This window comes from Haliaeetus albicilla, chromosome 5 (assembly GCF_947461875.1).
Source record: "Haliaeetus albicilla chromosome 5, bHalAlb1.1, whole genome shotgun sequence".
NCBI classification, from domain to species: Eukaryota; Metazoa; Chordata; class Aves; order Accipitriformes; family Accipitridae; genus Haliaeetus; species Haliaeetus albicilla.
Window position 1 is genome coordinate 25,871,063 of NC_091487.1, and position 20,096 is coordinate 25,891,158.

Below are 20,096 nucleotides of genomic sequence, written 5' to 3' on the forward strand. Positions count from 1 at the left end.
AACTGCACTTTTGTCTTCACTGCTACTTTCACAGTGCCATAGCTTATCTATCCTAGGGACTTTCACAGCTTTAGAAACACTGCCTATAATAGTAGAAAAACATTCAGGGTTACCAAGATCAGGTACCCCAAAATACAAATACTGGATGTCTGTAACAGAGTATCATGTAAACAAGTAAATCAGCTATCTGCAAAGAGTGACAACACTGGTTCCAGTTGCAAGAGAAGCTGTGAGGACAGGTATGCCAAGTCAAGTTAGTAAGTCACCTAGTCCCATATTCTGTGTCTGATATCAACCGCTAACATGTGCTCAGGTAAGAAAGGAGAATGTTTTCCCTGCTCTTCACCTTGCTGCAACTTTGTGGACCTCACAATCAGTATCTTGGCAGCCTGTGGCTTAGGGCGTTCCCTCTAGACCATAACACGTACTTGCCACTGATGAGTCCACGTTCCATAAATTCCTTGATATCTTTTTGAATCCATCCATAACTTTGCCACTGAATGATGCAGAGGCCAATAAATCCTACAGTTTAATTTTGTGTTATGTGAAAAAATACTTCCTTTTGTTTAAAGCACTTTTTTTTAAAGAAGAAAGGATGACTACAGCATTGAAAAAAGGGAGAAAACACACATGCCAAGTGTAAAGATACCAAGAACATGTAGCAGAGCTCTCTTCTTCGCTAAGAAAGTGAAGGTGCTAATTTTTCAAAGCAAAGAATTAGGCAGGTTTTACACAAGAAAATAAAGGCCTATGCTCTTTTTTTGTTATCGTTTAGTTAAGTACACAGCAAGTAAAGCCACCTGTACTCCAAACAAGCCACACTTGCAGCAATACATTACCACAAATTCCTCTCTCCGTTACCCTCATCTTCCTTCTAGCCACAGACTTCATGACTGATTCTACCCCCTGGTAGTCTCTTGTCTTGAATCAGATTGGAAGCTCTTTCAGACAGAAGCTATCTCATGGCTAAATGCAGCAGCCCCAGCAGTAGGGAATGTGTCATCATACAAACAATGAGGGCAAAATGGAAGCAACAGCCAAAGCTGCCAGTACAACTCGTAGCCATAGTCTGAGAGCTAGTTAAAAAGAAGTGGAACAGTCACAGCATGAGATTTATTAAGTAGTAGATAATAATTTTACATTACATAATACACAATGTTGCATACTATATTAAACCCAGTATTGTAAGCCTCAAATGTTCAACTACTGATCAAGTCCCAAAATAAGCATAATTATATTCTATATGATACATTGGTGGTTATTCTTATCACCTCTTTTTTTAAAAAAAAAAAAAAAAAGAAAAAGATAGTTGGCATTGTTTTTTAGTTGTTTCCTGAAACCTTGTGGTCTAGACACTTTTTCTCATCATTTGCTTTCACATGGTAGAGATGTAAAGTCAAACATCAAGTACAGCAATAAAGTTGTTGGCAACATCAGAGAGGATGGAGTATAGAAATGATATATAGGGTAATTAAATGGTTCTGTAAGTTATTTGTGTATCTCTGTATATAAGTTGGCCTGACTTAATAAAGAAGCATTTCACAAGAGCTTGTTGGCCCTCCTGGCTTTGTGCAAGATTCTGCAATACCCTCCAAATGGTCCCAAGCTTTCCTGGCCTTCTGACCTGGCTATGGGAAGCTGCAGAGACCTGCCTGGGATTCCTCAAAACACAAGGACACATCCAGAAAGAGAAAGGGTGCAAAGCACATACAAGTACAAAGCAGAGAGAAAAGGAGATGGGGAGCATGATGAGCAAGCTGCTCTTTTATTTCTACAGGTGAGAGTCCAAATTCTGTAGTTATCAGCAATGGTCCAGCTAACAGTGTGAGCCAAGACCAGTTCACCAACTGATTGCAACTGGTGTCTCAGGGGGAACAGCATGAGCTCTTCCCCAGCCCACTGTGCTACAAGGACAACTGAGAGCCCAGAAACAGGCAGGAACATTATGCTCCCTCACTCCTCACAGGCCCATAGTTGCAGAAGTACCCAATAGATCCTTAGGGCTGATATTCTGCATGCTGTGCTCTTTGGACATGTTTCATGCATCTATAGGGGTGATGTAGCTGAGCAGACAAAAAGCACTGCTCCTCCAGCAGCTCCTGTAGCAGGTGTGTGTTTCTCCCTCTGCCATCCTGAGGCCAGAAAGAAATGCCTGACTTCTCAGGGCAGGTTCGGAGCTTCAGTGCAAAGCAGGTGGGATGGTTCATCATCCACCCCCCATCAGCCCACACAGGTGGCTAGAAGTTAGCATTGGGCTCACAGGATCAAAAGCGCTCAACCACCCTGTTCCAACTTACAAGCAAGACCAACTGGGGGGTGACTGCCCATTGGCCAGAAAGGGGAAGGGAGGAAAAAGGATGGGAGAGATGGTTACCCTGTGACATGATAGCCTGAGACTTCACAGAATGCTACAGACCAAGACACTGCCAGCAAAGACTCAGGATAGTAACTCACAAACTACCATGTGCGGCCAATCTCCATTAAGCACTATAAAATAACACTTGCTGAGCTACCTCTCTGCACATGCACCTCTCCCTGGGAGCAGACAGACAAGTGGTAAACTCAACACATGCCTAGCAAGGGGTTTTGCTGGAATGGGTTAGCAACAGAGGAGCTTTTCCTTTGCACTATCCTAGGTAAACAGAGGATGTTGCTGGTACAAAGTGCCTCAAAGTGGCAGGAACAGCATTATCTCTTCAGTGCTGTTTCCTGAAGGATCAATAAGCCAAGACAATCAATTCTTTCTGGCTAGTCCTTATTCCCCAGGAGAAGCTGTGGCTCTCGTCCCCCATCATTTAACCCTTCACAAACATAGCAGCAGCCCCATTAATTCTGTCCTCCTCAATCACACATTCCACAAGCCCATGTGCCAGAAGAGACTACAGAGCTGGAAGTAACGTAGCCAGGTGAACATGGTATTGCAGAGAGGTATGGCCCATTACTTCAGCACAGCAATAACATGTCTATATACTGCCCTTTCAGCACATGGAGGCATCCTTGCATCTGATTTCTTTGTACAGGATAGAGGGTCCCAAAGATACCATAGCTCTCTATCCCTCACTACTTCTCTGTGCAGGGAGTATAAGGCACTCCCAGAGCACCAGCTGACACTCACAGAAGGGGGCTGCATAGGCAGTAGCTGGCACGGACAGTCATTACAGACAGTCACAAGAGTAGAGACTATTTAGAGACACACAAACCTGAAGTTTAATCCTATATAGCAAAAAGAGAGTAACAGGGATGGGGAGAAAGCTCAGCGAGAATGGAAGAATCATGTGGTTATTTGCAATGTAAAAAAGGGAATAGGGACTACCGGAGGCGAAACACAGAACTATACTCAGAGCCTGCAGTAACACAAAGCATTTCACTGTGATCATGCAATTCTCCACAGATCATGGAGAACAGGCAAGCAGGAACCCCATTTAAGATGGGCAAAACACATCACATCAGTGAAAGGGCTCACCTTAGACAGAACAGGGAGTCTGTGTCAGAGCTAGAATTAAAGAATAACAGTGAAACAAACAGCTTGGTATAAACATTGGCTATGAATACATTTAAGCTGTACACAGAAGTTTCCACCTAAAAAGCACTGGGGCTTGGGATAGGCTACTAGAATGACTTTCATGCGAAGCATTAGAGAGGATGCTGATGCAAGGAATCCCTTCCTAGCCCATATTTCACTCACAAAATCCTTGCTGTCCTCCCCCATGCAAAGACAGCATTAGCCAAAGGTTATAACTCAAGTGCTACCATACTCTCAGTGCTACAGACTGGGTCCACAAAGTATGACTGAGCCAATCACATTCACATGAGCTCTTCATCAATCTACATGAGTTCACATCACCAACAGAGAAAGGTTGAAATCGCCTGTACTAGGCCATGGGGACATGATGCAAGAGGGAAGAACTTCTTATTTAAAGAGAAGCAGTCGAAAGAGCTGCCAATGAGAGTAACTGCAATTTTAAAAAGCCCAGGAGACCTGTGGAAAAAGAAAGGCCTGAGAATGGAGGGCAAAGCAAACAAAAAGAAAGCTGTCTGGTGAGCCTGGCGGCAGACATACCCTCTCTCCTCACCCAGAAAGTCACCCTCTAGGTCTTGTGAGCTTTAGAGGGATATCGATGAAATGCCTATGTTTTAGTATACGGCTACCAGTCATTTGCTCTGGCCTACTACAAAGAGGTGATCACGGGAGGCTGGGGAAAAAAGAACTTCTGGAGTACATTTCCTGCTGATCCAGCAAACATGATTACGAAGAGAAAGAGAATCCATTCTGACAGCAGCATGAAACTCTTGTGAGCAGGATCATTCATATCTCACATGGTTGAGGGAAAGGAAAGGGCAGCAACTCCTTAATGAATAAAAATAGCCACTTATGCTTCTTGCTCATACATGCTGGACATATGCTTTCCAGTATCCAAATAACAAGATTTAGTTGCAAGTTTTATCCCATTAAAAAAGGTAATTTCCCTCCTCTAAAAACACAACCCTTTTTCTAGAGACTTTCAAGAGTCCTGAGACTTTAAAAGTGTCATTACTTTCAAGTCATCATGTCAACTAAACTGCATGCTTTAAAAGTTTAAAGAGTTGCAGTATTTTCTTCCCTGAAATTCCTACACTACTATAAAATCATTTTGTAAGCACTTGGGGCATGCATGGAGGACAATAAGAACACAGTAGCTTTCTATGTAGCTTGTGGAAAAGTTGAAAATCAGTTTTTACTCCCCAGTTCTTCATAAACTGTATATATGCCAGGCAAAGCTACACTGAAATGCAGCCACCCTCAGGGTAAACGGCAGCAGGTCATTCATAGGATTCAGCATAGCACCAGAAAGGACAAAAAGAGAAGGAAGAGTATTTTGCCTGAAAGGTCAGCAGAAGAAATCTAAGTATAAGCTGCTAGGCCATGGTCACAGCAGAATAGTGCAGGAGAGGAAAAGGCTGAGGCAAACAGAACGGAAACAAGGAGGGGAAGGAGAGGATGGCAGGAAAAATGTTATACAGTGTTCAGCTCAGCCACAGAAAGCTCCTGTCTCAAAGTGATCTGCTGTGGGTCCCTGTTATTAGAGGGAAAGAACACAATTATTATGTATTTCAAATGCATTTAATAAAGTACACTCTAGCTGATGGTGCTCTCCTCAGCAGGTCCAGGCACAGAACACAAAGAGAAAGGGGCCTCAGGCATTCACATCAGGTCACCGTTTTAAATAATTTTTAAACTAGGGCAAAGTGCCAATTCTTACCTCAAGGTGCTGCACCCAGATAGACGTGTCAGCAAAACCACCAAGTTCGGTGGATACAGGATGACCATTGATACACATGGCTCCAGAACGAAACAGTAACTTACTTTTTTAGCCAAAGTTTACCACTTTTGAGTAATAAACCTGGAGCTTCATCTCAACAAGAGTCACAAAGACCAAGTTCAACCAAAGTTGAAGGTAATACTAGGAGTAAGTTAGCTTTCTATCCGCTTGTATTACCAAAATCAGAAAACCTTTTTGGTGGCTTGTACCAAATGTATTAAAAAAAACCAAACAACAAAACCCAACCAAACAAAAAACCCCAAACAAACAAAAGCCCAAAACAGCAAAGTGGGGTAACTCTTGTTGCCAGCATAAAACCCTCTTATTTTCAAGTTATGCACCTGTGTCAGTGATTTGCAGTTTTTGCCATGGGCAAACCAGCCACTGGAGATTTAAATAAGATTGTTCTCTGTAGATCTTGGAATACTATTGATGGCAGCCATGTATCATTTTACAGGCAGGGAAACTGAGGAACACTGAGATACGACTTGGCCATGTGTCAGAAGACAGCAGGTTTATATCCCCATTCCTTTTCAGGACTTCTTTACAGAAGAGAGGCAGGATCATGGCACAGTTTTGATTTTGTGCAGTTCACCTGCTGTAGACAGATTTTCTAAGTCCAAGCTTGGGGCAAAAAAGCCTACTGCTGGCTAGCTCACAACATGCCAGGCCTTAGCAACACAGAGGTCCTCTGCTTGCTGGAGGCAGGCAGGCCTGCTCTTTTTCAGCAGCAGCAGGGTCTACCCAAGCATGTATGATGAACTCATCATAAAAGCAATCAGGCATTAATTTAGTCAATCATTCCTGTGACAGCGAATCCAGTTCTCCAACTAGACTATTTGACACAAGACTCCAGCTGAACTGAAGGACAGAAAAAATGCCTCAAAAGATACCAGCCTATAGAAGTAGAACAATTTAGATATTGACCCATCCACACTTCTTTCTCTTTTTTTTTCTTTTTTTCAGAAAAGGTTACCCAAGAGTTAAGTAGAACCAAAAATAAACAGCATTAAAAAATTAAATTGGGTCTTCCAGGCACTAATAATAAAAAGGCAGCCCACCCTCCAATCCTTCTCATTTAGAACAGTATTTATTTGGAGTTTCTATTAGGCTGCTGCATGCACTGCATGTATCCTGCTTCACTAAAGAAGAGCCTTTTTGAAGCATCACTTGACTTTGTTTTAAATATCTCGCTACAGTTTCCATTTTAGCTCTGCGAGATGATTATTTTCTCTCACCAAACTGAAGTTATACAGCAGTTGAAAATGCTGATGGCTTAACTGGTTTCCTCCCCCCCCCCGCCCTCCACAGCAGCCCTGAGGGGTTTTAACTCTTTCTGCAGCACTGAAATCCTGCTTTTGGAGTTCAATGTTTAACTCGCGCTGGGAGACTCATAAATATTCGGAGTCACTCTCTCCCTCTCTGTTTGATTAGGAAATGAGCCTTTAACTCAATGTAATCCCCAAGCCATTAACAAAAAAGCCCTCAACAGCTCCACTATTAGAATTTCACTCCTAACCCACAGAGGATTGAATTAGATTAACATAACTACCCGCAATCTGAGTTTATTTTCTGTGCCAGATAGAAATGTGTCTTCAGGAAAGGAAGAGAGCGGGAGAGCAGGCATAGCATAATGAAATGTAAAAATAGAGAGATGAGAAATAGATGGACCGATGTACAGGTGAAGTGATAAAAGAGGTAAGAGAAAGCAAGAGAGAGAGCTACACAATCTTTAATAACTGGCTGCTGGCTTTGGGGGTTTTATTCAGAAGGCCCCTAAAAACACAGAACTGTTTCAAGAGTATTTTTTTCCTGCTGGTGTTTACTCCATATTCTCAGGGATTTACAGTGAGACACGTGAGCATGCTGTACTCCAGACACCTGTGCAGCAGATTTGGCACAGGTTTTATTTATAATTCCCAAGAGATGTCATACTCAGCAATGAAAGGAGGGGCGTGGAGAATCTGCATGTCAATCATTACTTTGCAGTCAAAAGAAACAAATAAAGTAGGATGAAACAAAAGATGATTGTTGTTTGGTTTTTTTAAGGAATGAAAAAAAATCATGCAACAGTCCTGTGACAAACTACGTTGTGTAGAATAAGTCAGTTTGGAGGTTGGTAGGTGCTTAGTCTACAAAACATGAAACGTTAGTGAAGCAGAAACCAAATAACAAAGACTTTCTTCCACACAATGCATCAAAGTCTTCCCTCTAACCACAGATAACTCCCTCCCCCCCTCCAAATAAAAGTGGTCCCATAAACCACTGATTGGTATGCTACAGGACAGTAGATGCTTGGTTATGTTTTCCAAATGCAGTAATAAAAAGATACGGCAAGTTTAACAGGGGAAAAGACCCACATGCGGTTAAAGAGAAGGACAAAGTCCAGCAATTATGTGGACACAACTACTGAATAGTCCAAACAAATTCATAAGACTAAATCTTTTCTAGCTTTATATGTGGAGAACTTCTTTGGGAATGCTTGGATTTCTGCAAAAATGTATAGTAAATGAGTTTTTGCAGTAATTCCCAAGTGTAGTCATGCTGATATTTCTGTGTGTGTAAGGAAGAAAAAGATTCAATTTTTATTTTTCAAGTGATAAGATGTCCCAGTTTTCAATTTTTAGGTGGACCTCAGACCAGTTATATGACAGATTCTTTGTTAGTTAGAGTCAGCAATTTCATTTCTCTAACGCCTTTCAGAAAAATCTGCTCTCCCTTTATTACACAATAATGTTGCATTGTCACAGAGAGGCAATAAATGTAATATCATGCCAAAACAAACAGAAAAGGGACTTAAATAATTTAAATACATTCATTTTTAAGTAAAGGAAAAAGACTTAATAATCGAAATGAAGCTTCCTATGATAAGAACGGTCAGGCTGACCGTTTTGTTTTATTTGGGGGGAGGGGAGCTTCATAGCAAGTATGTATTGTAATGATCATTTTGGGCATTATTTGTGTATGTAAATTTACCATGTTTATCCATATTGTCCTAAAAGCCTTCCTTACATCTGGAATTCTAGCTTAAAGATGGAGTATTTATATCAATGGTTAAAAACTTAGAAAGAATTAATTTGTAGTCAGTATTTTTTGTTCCTAGAACTTAAGTTAAAAAACTTTGAGTATTATAAAATGTACATCAAAGAAATACAAAATAAAGAACAAGCCTATTTGTCACCTTTCTACAGTCCATCCAAACAATTCACCTATCAGGTATTTTTTAGGACTTGATATTTTAACTGTGAAACAGCTCTGGTTTTATTATTCCATTTTTATTAGACAGTTGTTCCAACAAATTATTTTAAGTTTAGCTTCATTTTATTTGTTGCTACTTTCAAAAATGGTAAATTGGGGGGGGAAAGTTTGTAGAACATATATTTCATGAGAAATTTATACTAAAAAAAAAACCCAAAATAAAAAATTGTAATATTGGCATTTTGAGGGGGTAGACATTATAAATACAAGAAATTAATGAATTTTGTCTATACTTAAAAATAAATATAAAGCCTACATTTTGTAAAAGACATAACCCAAATCTCTGAGACAAAAATATGAAACACAAACCCCTTTTGTGTTTTGACAAAAATGCTATGCTAAAAGCTATTAAAAAAAAACAATTTCTGACTAGTTATTGTCTTCCCTCTCTTCATATTCCTGTTAACAAAAATACTCCAAAAGTATATCATTGCTCAAACATTTTGCATTTTGGCTACTTTAAAGAAAACACCTTGTTGGTGATAAGAGAGTAAGTTCCTTCTTTGATTGCCACTGCACCGACTTTGCAAAGACTTGCACCCCTCTTGTCATTGAAGAGGCTTCAGTTGCTTTGGGACTTTTAAAATTAAAGAAACATCAACTGCTCAATGATAAATGCATTCAGTAAAAGCAAAATTTCATTTCATCTCCCTGCTAAGAGGAGGTTTGATATGAAGCTGGGGGTGGGGGTGTTATTTTTAATAGAAGAAAGGGTGTTGCTAGGTTCTTTTAAGACAGGACTGCTGAAGTTTCCAGGTTTGCCTCTACCAGCATGGGATAAATAGCACCTGTCCTTGGTAAGCCCTTAAGCAGAGTTACGTTATATATTGACCTTTTTGGAATGCCAGCAAACCTGACCGTTTCTATTCCCAAAACAAAACTGTTCCACTCAAACTTTCATTTGCTTATTTCCAGAGGAAAAAGCCACTCTCAAACAGTGAAACCGCCTGATTTCTACAAAGTTCTGAACTGACTCCTCTCCTTGTGGGTCACACTGACCTTCCTTTTGGCAGTGTGAAAATAGAAAAAAAAAATTATTACCGTTAACCATATTGAGATGCTGCCATAATTTTTAGCCTAGATAAAAGGATTGGTGCAGAGCAACATTTGGATTAAAAAAAAAAACAACAAAAAAAACCCCAAACCAAAACAAAACCCAAACCCATAAATGCAATAAAAGGTAGAAGTTTGCTACTTACATGCTGCAGGCTGAGAGATGAAGCTCGAGGCTGGAGTAGAATTTCCCTTGCCCTCAGGTGTTTCTAATTGCTGATTAAATATCTTTTGGTTCCGCCTGCACCAGCCGACAGTCCCCTCTGCGTCTCTGCCTCTCTTTGTGACTAGGACACAGTACTCCGAGTCCCAACCTATAAATAGATCCCAGCTCTGTGATTGATATAACAGGCAGCTGACAAAAAAAAAAAAAAAAAAAGAAAGAAAGAAAGGAAAAAAGAAAAGAAATAACCAGGTCTTAGGCAAAGCAGCAAAAGCTGGGCTTTTAACTCTGCACTATGCCCAGGGAGGAGTCCCCCACAGTCACCCGTGGGCATCAGAAAGAGAAAGTGCAAGGCAATTACTTTCCCAGCAGCATTACAGCAACTTGAGGCATGTAAAGCGAATGAACAAAATTCAGTGCACAAAGAAGGCAAGGGAAAGCACAACTGGCAGACCGCATCCAACTCTTTTGCAATTGAACAAAAATAAATGCCATTTTAAAAACAAGTTGGGGATTCTGACAGAATGAGAGAGGAGTTCAGAGTTGAGTTCTGGGGGTTGGTCCAGGTGTGCTTGTATTTCTGCTGCAGAATAAACTAGGGCTAGTGGGTAGGTTAGCAATTTAACAGCTTGGCAGTCTACTTAGGGTCTCTGCCCACAAACACTATTTGATGAGGCTGTTCCTGAAAACAAAACCAAAGGCATTGATGGTACCTCCCCTATTGACTCAGCAGAAGTTACTTAGCCCTCAAGGACCTGAACCATCATTCCTGCTCATGTCCCTGACTGCCAGGAGAAAACTTAATGAGTTACAGATATCAGCACAGCTCTTCTGCAGAGGCTGAGCTGCGAGCCCACCATCTGGGCAATGACTTGAGAGAACGCATCAGGAATGCTTCTGCCTTGGTCCCCATTAATAACTGTAGGGATAATGGTCCTGGATTTTTCCATATCTAACCTCTACAGGTTCTCCTGTTAGTGCCACAGTCAGGCAAGGCCAAAAGCTTTTCCAGGAGGCAGCTGGTTCTTCAAGCCTTCGCCAACTCCTAGATATTTGTGATCTCCAGTAGAACCTTAATGGTTATGCAGTTTTATAGCAAACGGACTCAGATTAATACCAAGGGAAGGGTGGGGAAGAAGAGGGAGAACAGTAGGCAGAGAGAGGCAAAACAGCTTTCGCTACACGGCTACCTTTGGCAGTATCTCCTACAATCATCCCTAGCACCATGCTCAGCTCTGCAGGCAAAAGTACTAGTGCAGACAGAGTACCAGATCCACCAGCCTTCTTTTCAACATATTGCTAGGCTTGCTTGAGCTGAGATGGTAAAGAAATGCTGAACTCATAAAGAGCAGGATAAAATCCTCAGGCACCAAGCCCATGCTGAACTCCATGGTTCTTTGGCTCAGTGGCTAACAGTACCTGAACTATTTAAGCTAGTTTAGGCATGTCTACGCTGCACTGCAGCTGCTGCTCTTGCTGGAGTAAAGAAAGTTAGTTCAACAAGAGCAGCTATCCTAAAGCAAGGCAAGGACCCACCACATCATAGCCAAGGTCTCAGTTCAGCTGCAGCTATTGATTATGTGGGAAGATAAAGTCATTTCCTCTCTTTGGGCCAAATCCTGCTGCATGCATAATTCACTTCTTGTCAATATGCTTTGTGTCTAAGCTGGTAGGATTTAGTCAACGAGTTTTTAAAAAAAACGCCCTTCTCGCAGGATAGGGGCCTGATGAAGCACTGGGCAAAGACTCATGACATTTAGACATTTTCCTCAGTTGAGCTACTACTGCCCTGTGTGAAGTCTGGCTTGTCACTTTACCACTGTTGCATATTCCCCAGCTTTAAAAAAACAGAGATAACAATACTTAACACTGCACTTTAAAGCACTATGATATCTACAGATGAAGAACTACAAATTAAGAGGGGGAAAAAAGAAAAATATCTGACAGGATGAGCTCCAGTGTGGAAACACACCCTCAATTCCCTGCCAGATTCTGGTCCTTCACCTTCACCTAGTTGAATCAGATCTCAGATAAAAAATTACCTGACCAAACAAAGAAAATTTTGAATTTCTGCCCTCTCATTTGGGCTGGCTAGTACAAGATGTTTGGGGCTTTAATATTGAGAGCTGTAAAACATTTTACGCTTCCCATTGCCATTGGAAGGAATTTTAGAAGCTCAATGCACACAATAATCAGGCTGAGGCATGGCAGATCAAGGTCCCAAAACAGGGGCACCTAAATCCAAGAGTCACTTTTGAAAAATTCAGCTTTAACAAAGGCATAGTCACATAGTTCCTGAACATGTTATCACTGTCAGACTGTTCTTTGCCATTCTATATCACCGACATCTAAAATTCTTCAAATAGTACACTGTCAAGCCTTGTGTTGTATAGAACAGCATCATCCCTGTCCCATTACATTGCCATGGCCCAAACTGAAGTCCAGGGAAACCCTACAATGTAGTCTAAATCACATGGGCACTTTGGGCACATGTCAATCAGGTAGCTGGGAAGCTCTAGTCAGTTCTCAGGTCCAGGTCCAATGTTTATCATTGGCATCCCATATCCACAGCAGAGCAAGACCTGGGCATACATTAGTCCCCCATCCTTCCACTTTCTGCTTGGAGGATGAAGGGATGAGGACTTGCCAGCATGATACAGTTAGCTAGTATGTATGAACCTTGAATGGAGTCAGCATTCCTCCATCCTTCCTCTCTGTCTTAAGACAGCAGGATGTATGACTGTGATGGGTTGACCCTGGCTGGACGCCAGGGTCCCACCAAAGCCGTTCTATCACTCCCCCATCCTCAGCTGGACAGGGGAGAGAAAAATATAACAAAAAGCTTGCGGGTCGAGATAAGGACAGGAGAGATCATTCACTAATTACCATCACGGGCAAAACAGACTCAGCTTAGGGAAAATTAGCTCACTTTTTATTACAAATCAGCCAGAGTAAGGTAAATGAGAAATAAAACGAAATCTCAGAACACCTTCCCTCCACCCCTCCCTTCTTCCCGGGCACAACTTCACTCCCAGATTTCTCCACCAAGCCCCCCCAGCGGCACAAGGGGGACAGGGATGGGGTTTACGGTCATCACATGTTATTTTCTGCCGCTTCACCTCCTCAGGGCGAGGGCTCGTCACACTCTTCCCCTGCTCCAACGTGGGGTCCCACCCACGGGAGACAGTCCTCCACGAACTTTCTCCAACGTGGGCCATTCCCACGGGCTGCAGTTCTTCACGAACTGCTCCAGCATGGGTCCTTTCCACGGTGTGCAGTCCTTCAGGCACAGACTGCTCCAGCGTGGGTCCCCCACGGGGTCACAAGTCCTGCCAGAAAACCTGCTCCGTGGGCTCCTCTCTCCACAGATCCGCAGGTCCTGCCAGGAACCTGCTCCAGCGCAGGGTTCCCACGGGGTCACAGCCTCCTTCAGGATCCCACCTGCTCCGGCGTGGGGTCCTCCACGGGCTGCAGGTGGATATCTGCCCCACCATGGACCTCCCTGGACTGCAGGGGGACAGCCTGCCTCACCAGGGTCTTCACCACGGGCTGCAGGGGAATCTTCGCTCCGGCGCCTGGAGCATCTCCTCCCCCTCCTTCTGCACTGACCTTGGTGTCCGCAGGCTTGTTTCTCTTACATGTTCTCACTCTCTCTCCCGTGGCTGTTTTTCCGCGTCCCAACTTTTTTTTCCTTCTTAAAAATGTTATCACAGAGGCGTTACCACTATCACTGATTGGCTCGGCCTTGGCCGGCGGCGGGTCCATCTTAGAGCCGGCTGGTATAGGCTCGCTCTCACGAACACAGGGGAAGCTTCCAGCAGCTTCTTACAGGAGCCACCCCTGTAACCCCCCCCGCTACCAAAACCTTGCCACATAAAACCAATACATTCCACCCCTCGCCTCTGTGTATCACATTTTTAAGAAATATCATTAAAATCTACATTCATCACACAAAATCTTCACTCACATTAACAAAAAGAATTCCCCACACCAAAATCAAAATAATATCATCACAAAACCGACAAAAAGTGGACAATTTACACACATTCCACCCCTTGTCCCTTCACCACAATTACAACAATAAAATTTCCCCACTCATCAAGCAGCTCTTAACTCTCTAGCTGCGTTCAGTCCATGTTTTGCCCGTCACCTCTCTCAATTACTATCCTTATCTCAAATTCCTCACACTGCCCGCATTCTCCACCAAAAAGACTGTGATGGGTTGACCCTGGCTGGACGCCAGGGTCCCACCAAAGCCGTTCTATCACTCCCCCATCCTCAGCTGGACAGGGGAGAGAAAAATATAACAAAAAGCTTGCGGGTCGAGATAAGGACAGGAGAGATCATTCACTAATTACCATCACGGGCAAAACAGACTCAGCTTAGGGAAAATTAGCTCACTTTTTATTACAAATCAGCCAGAGTAAGGTAAATGAGAAATAAAACGAAATCTCAGAACACCTTCCCTCCACCCCTCCCTTCTTCCCGGGCACAACTTCACTCCCAGATTTCTCCACCAAGCCCCCCCAGCGGCACAAGGGGGACAGGGATGGGGTTTACGGTCATCACATGTTATTTTCTGCCGCTTCACCTCCTCAGGGCGAGGGCTCGTCACACTCTTCCCCTGCTCCAACGTGGGGTCCCACCCACGGGAGACAGTCCTCCACGAACTTTCTCCAACGTGGGCCATTCCCACGGGCTGCAGTTCTTCACGAACTGCTCCAGCATGGGTCCTTTCCACGGTGTGCAGTCCTTCAGGCACAGACTGCTCCAGCGTGGGTCCCCCACGGGGTCACAAGTCCTGCCAGAAAACCTGCTCCGTGGGCTCCTCTCTCCACAGATCCGCAGGTCCTGCCAGGAACCTGCTCCAGCGCAGGGTTCCCACGGGGTCACAGCCTCCTTCAGGATCCCACCTGCTCCGGCGTGGGGTCCTCCACGGGCTGCAGGTGGATATCTGCCCCACCATGGACCTCCCTGGACTGCAGGGGGACAGCCTGCCTCACCAGGGTCTTCACCACGGGCTGCAGGGGAATCTTCGCTCCGGCGCCTGGAGCATCTCCTCCCCCTCCTTCTGCACTGACCTTGGTGTCCGCAGGCTTGTTTCTCTTACATGTTCTCACTCTCTCTCCCGTGGCTGTTTTTCCGCGTCCCAACTTTTTTTTCCTTCTTAAAAATGTTATCACAGAGGCGTTACCACTATCACTGATTGGCTCGGCCTTGGCCGGCGGCGGGTCCATCTTAGAGCCGGCTGGTATAGGCTCGCTCTCACGAACACAGGGGAAGCTTCCAGCAGCTTCTTACAGGAGCCACCCCTGTAACCCCCCCCGCTACCAAAACCTTGCCACATAAAACCAATACAATGACCTTAGTTGCTCCCCACTGGGGTACGCAGCAATCCAGAGAAGATCTGCTTTAGGTAAAACTTCAGGCACAAGTCCCCAACCCCCACTGCCAGCACCCCTGTGCATAAACACCACTTAATACCAGCCTCCAGACTCAGGGTGAGGCAGGGAAAGAATCCAACAGTAGAGGCCATGAGACTGAATGACCTCAAAAGCACCCTCAGATACATTAAAAAAAAAAACAAAACCAAAACCAAAAAAGAACAATGTCAGTGACTTGTAGACTGCTTTGCACATATAAATCAGGGCAGAATTTGCTCAGCTGCATACAAGCTATTATAGAAGAATGCAAAATATACTTTCCTTCTAATGACAAAAACAAAATATCACAGCTACCCTTTTTTAGATAGGGACACAGAAAAACCAGTTGAAGTTTGAAAATACTTGTCCAATCAATGGAATCTTCCAATTCCCTCCACCCACACATTTAACCACACAGATAATCTTTGTCCCTTCTCCCATGAGCCTCGAGATGCTTCTGTGCACATCAGATTTATGTGCCAGAAATTTAGAGCTCAGAATCACTGCTGCTTTTATATCAGGAAATGCAGGTATGAATATAAGTTTTAAAAGATAAATTGATAAAGTCAGCTCTGCAGTTTCCAGGGCCAGCCACAAAGTAAGAAGATTAATTGTAACACACAACAAAAACTTTCTTTGGCAGAGTCAGGCTACTTTGAAAGAGTCTCACAAACCCAAAATTCCAGGACAGCTGCATTAGTGCCCTGCTGGATCTAGTGAGCTGTGAATTCCACAGATTTCAAACAGGGACTACTTAAACACCAAAAAAGATACTATAAAATGATGACTCTTTTCACATAAAGGAAATGAATGTCAAAAAGCTGCTCTTCCAAGACTGTGAAAATAACAAAATAAGGAATAAAAGATAAACAAAAGGAAAAGTTTGAGTAGCAATGCTCTTCTGGATGCTTGGCACACATAGTATGACTCTCAGATCTGATTTAACAGGTAGTTAAATATACTATGCATTTTGATACAAAGCATGTACTCTGAGAAACAGCAAATGCTCAAGAGGGAAATGCTGATATTATTATTAGGACTTTAGCTGTTTTATTTCCTTATCTGATTTTAATGCTGCAAACTTCATATTACTTCAACGTTCTTTTTCTGTGCAACCAATATCCATAGCAGAGTATTTTTTGGCACACGCTGAACCCGAAGTCAGCATCCAGTTCTTTCATGTACCCTCCATGGTGCATGCCATGCTGCCATGTCAAGTCTCTGTCATCACCAGGGAAAGGCACACTGTTCCATTAATACACTTGTAAACTTTGCTCCTTCTTTAGCCCCTATATATTTTATTATTTCTCAAGAAAGTGAAAATGACTAAGATTTTAACAGAAGTCCCCTACCAGATTTAGCCATTCCAGCTAAAGATGTTACCACCCGCCAGCTGCCTGCCAGCTGAAGATTAGGACTCCAAAATCTCTTTGGCAGAATGGAACTGCAGGAACTTTCTAAACAGCTTCAAGCAAAGCACGTCAGGTTAGGACTCAGGAACTTTCCTGGATTAGGCAGTACCCAAATCTATTCTTCCATTTTCAGAGCTGCGGGCAGAGAAAAGTCTTCACCTGGCATAGCTATTTGCAGAGTTAGGCTGTGGAGAGGCACCATCTGTGGCTGCTCAGCAGAGGTGATACCATTGGCTTTAACAAGAACAAGAGCAACCACCGAAAAATGCCACTCTCCCGTGTTTTTCTGAGTCCACCAGTAATAACAATGCACTAATGAAAAACAGCTTGGCCTGACCAACAAAACACATACCAAAGTGTGTTCAGAGACTATCCAGAGTGAGCATTCAGTTCTACACGTACACACAGAAATAAAATCTGTAAGGATTTAACTAAAGCCTGTAAGCACTAGGACAATCATATGCTGCATTACATTTAAACACACGACCTTTGCCAGTCTATCACTTACAGTATGATAACAGTCCCTTCTACCCTTACCTCATTTAGAACTTCCGCTTCTACTGCAGAGCCTTTGCCTAAAAGGGCTTCTGTGTTTACACCCAGCAAAAAGCAATGAAACAGAATAAAACTTCTTGGATGTACTCCTGCCTAAATTGTGTAACCATGATATTCTCTCACGGGAAACCACCCTCATCTTCTTCCAATCACACGCTGCAAAGCGTTTCACCAATGTTGGGCTGTCAATTCCATCACTGGGGGCAGGCACCTTTTGTGCTTTCAACTTGTTGCGGATGCTTTGCAGAAACTCCTTGCTGTTGTACCACTTGTTTAGGACCTGGTTTAACACCAGCAAGTCCACACCTGTGCTGGCAGGGCATTAGCTGTGCACTCAGACATATCTCAAAGCAGCCCTGCAGCCTTCTAAGGTCGGCTTCAGGCAAGAGATACTGTTTCATGTTCTCAGTGACCTTGGCCATGGTGGGGAGGGAGAGGAAGCATGGTAACTGTAGTAATAGAGCTCATAGCAATTTTGATAGCAGGAGAAGGGGGACAAAGTGAGATTTAAACCAGTTCTGGTGCCAGATCAAATAGGCACCAGGACTGCCAGAAACAGGTTCCCCTTGGGTTTTTGGTTTTGTTTTTAATTCAGATTCCTTCAGACAACTTCTACAAAACTCAAACAACTACATTATAACCACAGACGGGCCTAACGGTGATGTCTGGCTCCAGATCTAAACTCGTTACAGCCAGACTGGTAGCTCAGCTCCCCAGAAAAATCATCACCGTTTTCCAATTGCATGTGTTGGTGGGGTTATTACCGCTCCCTCTTCTCCTCTCCAAGGAGAGGCTCCATATTCTTTGATTGTGTGTCTTGCTCAATTAAAAGATATTTTCTTAAAAATAAAAATGAAGGCAAATAACTGATGAAGTTCCTCAAAGGAAGGGGATGTTCCTGGCTGCAGACACCCAGATGAGGAATAAGCTTTTCCAGGAGAAGCCCTTTGCGTGCAAGCTGAGGGGTTTCAGGGCTGCTCACCTGCCTCCATCCCCCACTGAGGGCATGCCTGCAGGTCAGCACAACCCAGTGGAGCTCTCAGAGGAATGCGAGGTGCAATGCAAGTTCCTCAGCCTCTAAAGCGAGGAAATAAGTAAAGAGGAATTCTGCAGTGGGTCCCTCATGAGCCCCCTCCAAAGCAACACCACTGATCTCCTGTCCTCCCTCATCTCCCCATCAAGTTAATTGTGTCTGAAGAGCCCTTACCCCTGCCCTGAGATTGGGACTCTCACTGATGTGAAGGAGAAGGTGCAGCTCTCACCCCTGTCAAAATACCATCAGCCAAGTGTCACACAGTGTGTCCGCACCTGGTGTCTGTGGTGAGGTACTGACTGCAGGGTGGCTGCAGGGCAGCCTCTGTGAGGAGAGGCCGGGGCTGCCCCGTGCCGGACGCAGCCGGTTCCAGCCGGCTCCACAACAGACCCACCGCAGGGCACAGCGGAGCCCCTCGGCCATGGTGGTGGTGCCTGGGGGAAAACATGCTTAAGAATGGACAGAAAACACCACACAGGCAGTGAGGAGTGAGAAACGGCCCCGCAGACACCTAGGTCAGAGCAGAAGGAGGGGAGGAGGCACTCCAAGTGCCTGAGCAGATAGTCCCCTGCAGCCTCTGCAGAGACTGTGGTGGAGCAGGTGGATATTTCCTGAAGGAACTGCAGCTCGCAGCTGGCCAAGGTCAGCCCACCACAGTATCTCACAACAGATAAAAAAAAATTCTGCTTTGTTCAGCAGCTCTCCCTCTGCACCCGTGACCCAGGCAAGCAAGCGCTCCCAGCCAGGTGATCTCCAGCTGATGCTGCCAGGGCTCCTATGCCAGGCAGGATATACCACAGGGACAGGTAGGAGGAAACAGGCCACCAAAAATAACCCTGAACAGTACTGGAAACTGTCTTGTTACTGTGGGAGAGACCATCCTCCCACACAGATCACACCAACCCCTACCTATAACTCCTGACTGATGAGGGAATTAAACCATTGTATCTGGGAGGCACTTGAGGGCACACATGACTTTCACAGACACGGCGATGTGTCTGCAGATGCCTGCCTCAATTCCCTCGCTGGCAGTGAAGTTCTGCCACCATAATACCGCTCCCTCACTGTGGGTAAATCAAACACGAAATGGCAGGCTAAACATTACCCTCGCAGAAGCCTCTCTAGCACATAAAGCTACAGCAAGGTTCACTTGCACCCCAAGGGGAACAGGGATCCGCATTTCCAGCTAATGCCTCTCAGCTCTGTGCAATCTAAAATCACTTCTGAGCCCACTCGGTGACTGCCAGGCCCTTGGCAGAGAGCTGTAAGCCCTTGTGTTGAACAGGCACAGACCCAGGTAAAATCCCCCCCTCCCTTGTCTGTCTTTCTTCAGGCTAACCATAGCGAGTTCTGCTGAACTTTGGCTCGGCTTCATCTCAGCAATAGGTGAGGTCGTCTCTCCCTCTTCACTGAGATTCTGCTGCAGTCTCCTCAGCCTCCTCACCCCATCACCTCCAGAAGTCCTTCACCTCAGTGCTGCGAGTCACCTCTGAAAGCTCTCCTGACCCAGACCCTTCCCACCTTGCAGCCTGGAGCGCCTCAAAACTCAGAGCATTTCCTCTCCAAGAGCATGGAGAAAGAGAAGGGAAAAAGGGAAGGAGCCTTTTCTTTAAATGTAGTTACCCATATTTGCAAGAAAGAAGGGTTTTGCAAAATGATTTAGTGTTCCCTTCCTCTGCTCCCCAGGCAGTCAGAAACTCAGCTCCCCAGCACTGAGCTCATCCCAGATGAAGGAGCAAGGCTACAGCACACACCAAGAGGGGACAAGCTTCCGGGGCCGACTGTGCTGCCGCCGAGCTTTAGTGCTAGTTTCAGTCACTCAGGATTTGGTCTGAGGCTGCTTTGCACTGAGAGAACGTGAAGGAAGGGCCATACACACAGTCCCAGCAGAGAGATAGC

The 20,096-nt window shown here is 44.4% G+C and overlaps 1 protein-coding gene across 1 annotated transcript in view; it reads right to left on the reverse strand.

The window, feature by feature from the left end:
* ESRRB (estrogen related receptor beta) overlaps positions 1-20,096 on the reverse strand; it is a 179,706-nt gene that overhangs the window by 126,394 nt on the left and 33,216 nt on the right. The window contains exon 2 of the mRNA XM_069783828.1: positions 9,758-9,925. Within this exon, the coding sequence (XP_069639929.1) occupies positions 9,758-9,759 (2 nt within the window). The 5' untranslated portion in view covers positions 9,760-9,925. The remainder of the gene's footprint in view (positions 1-9,757; positions 9,926-20,096) is intronic.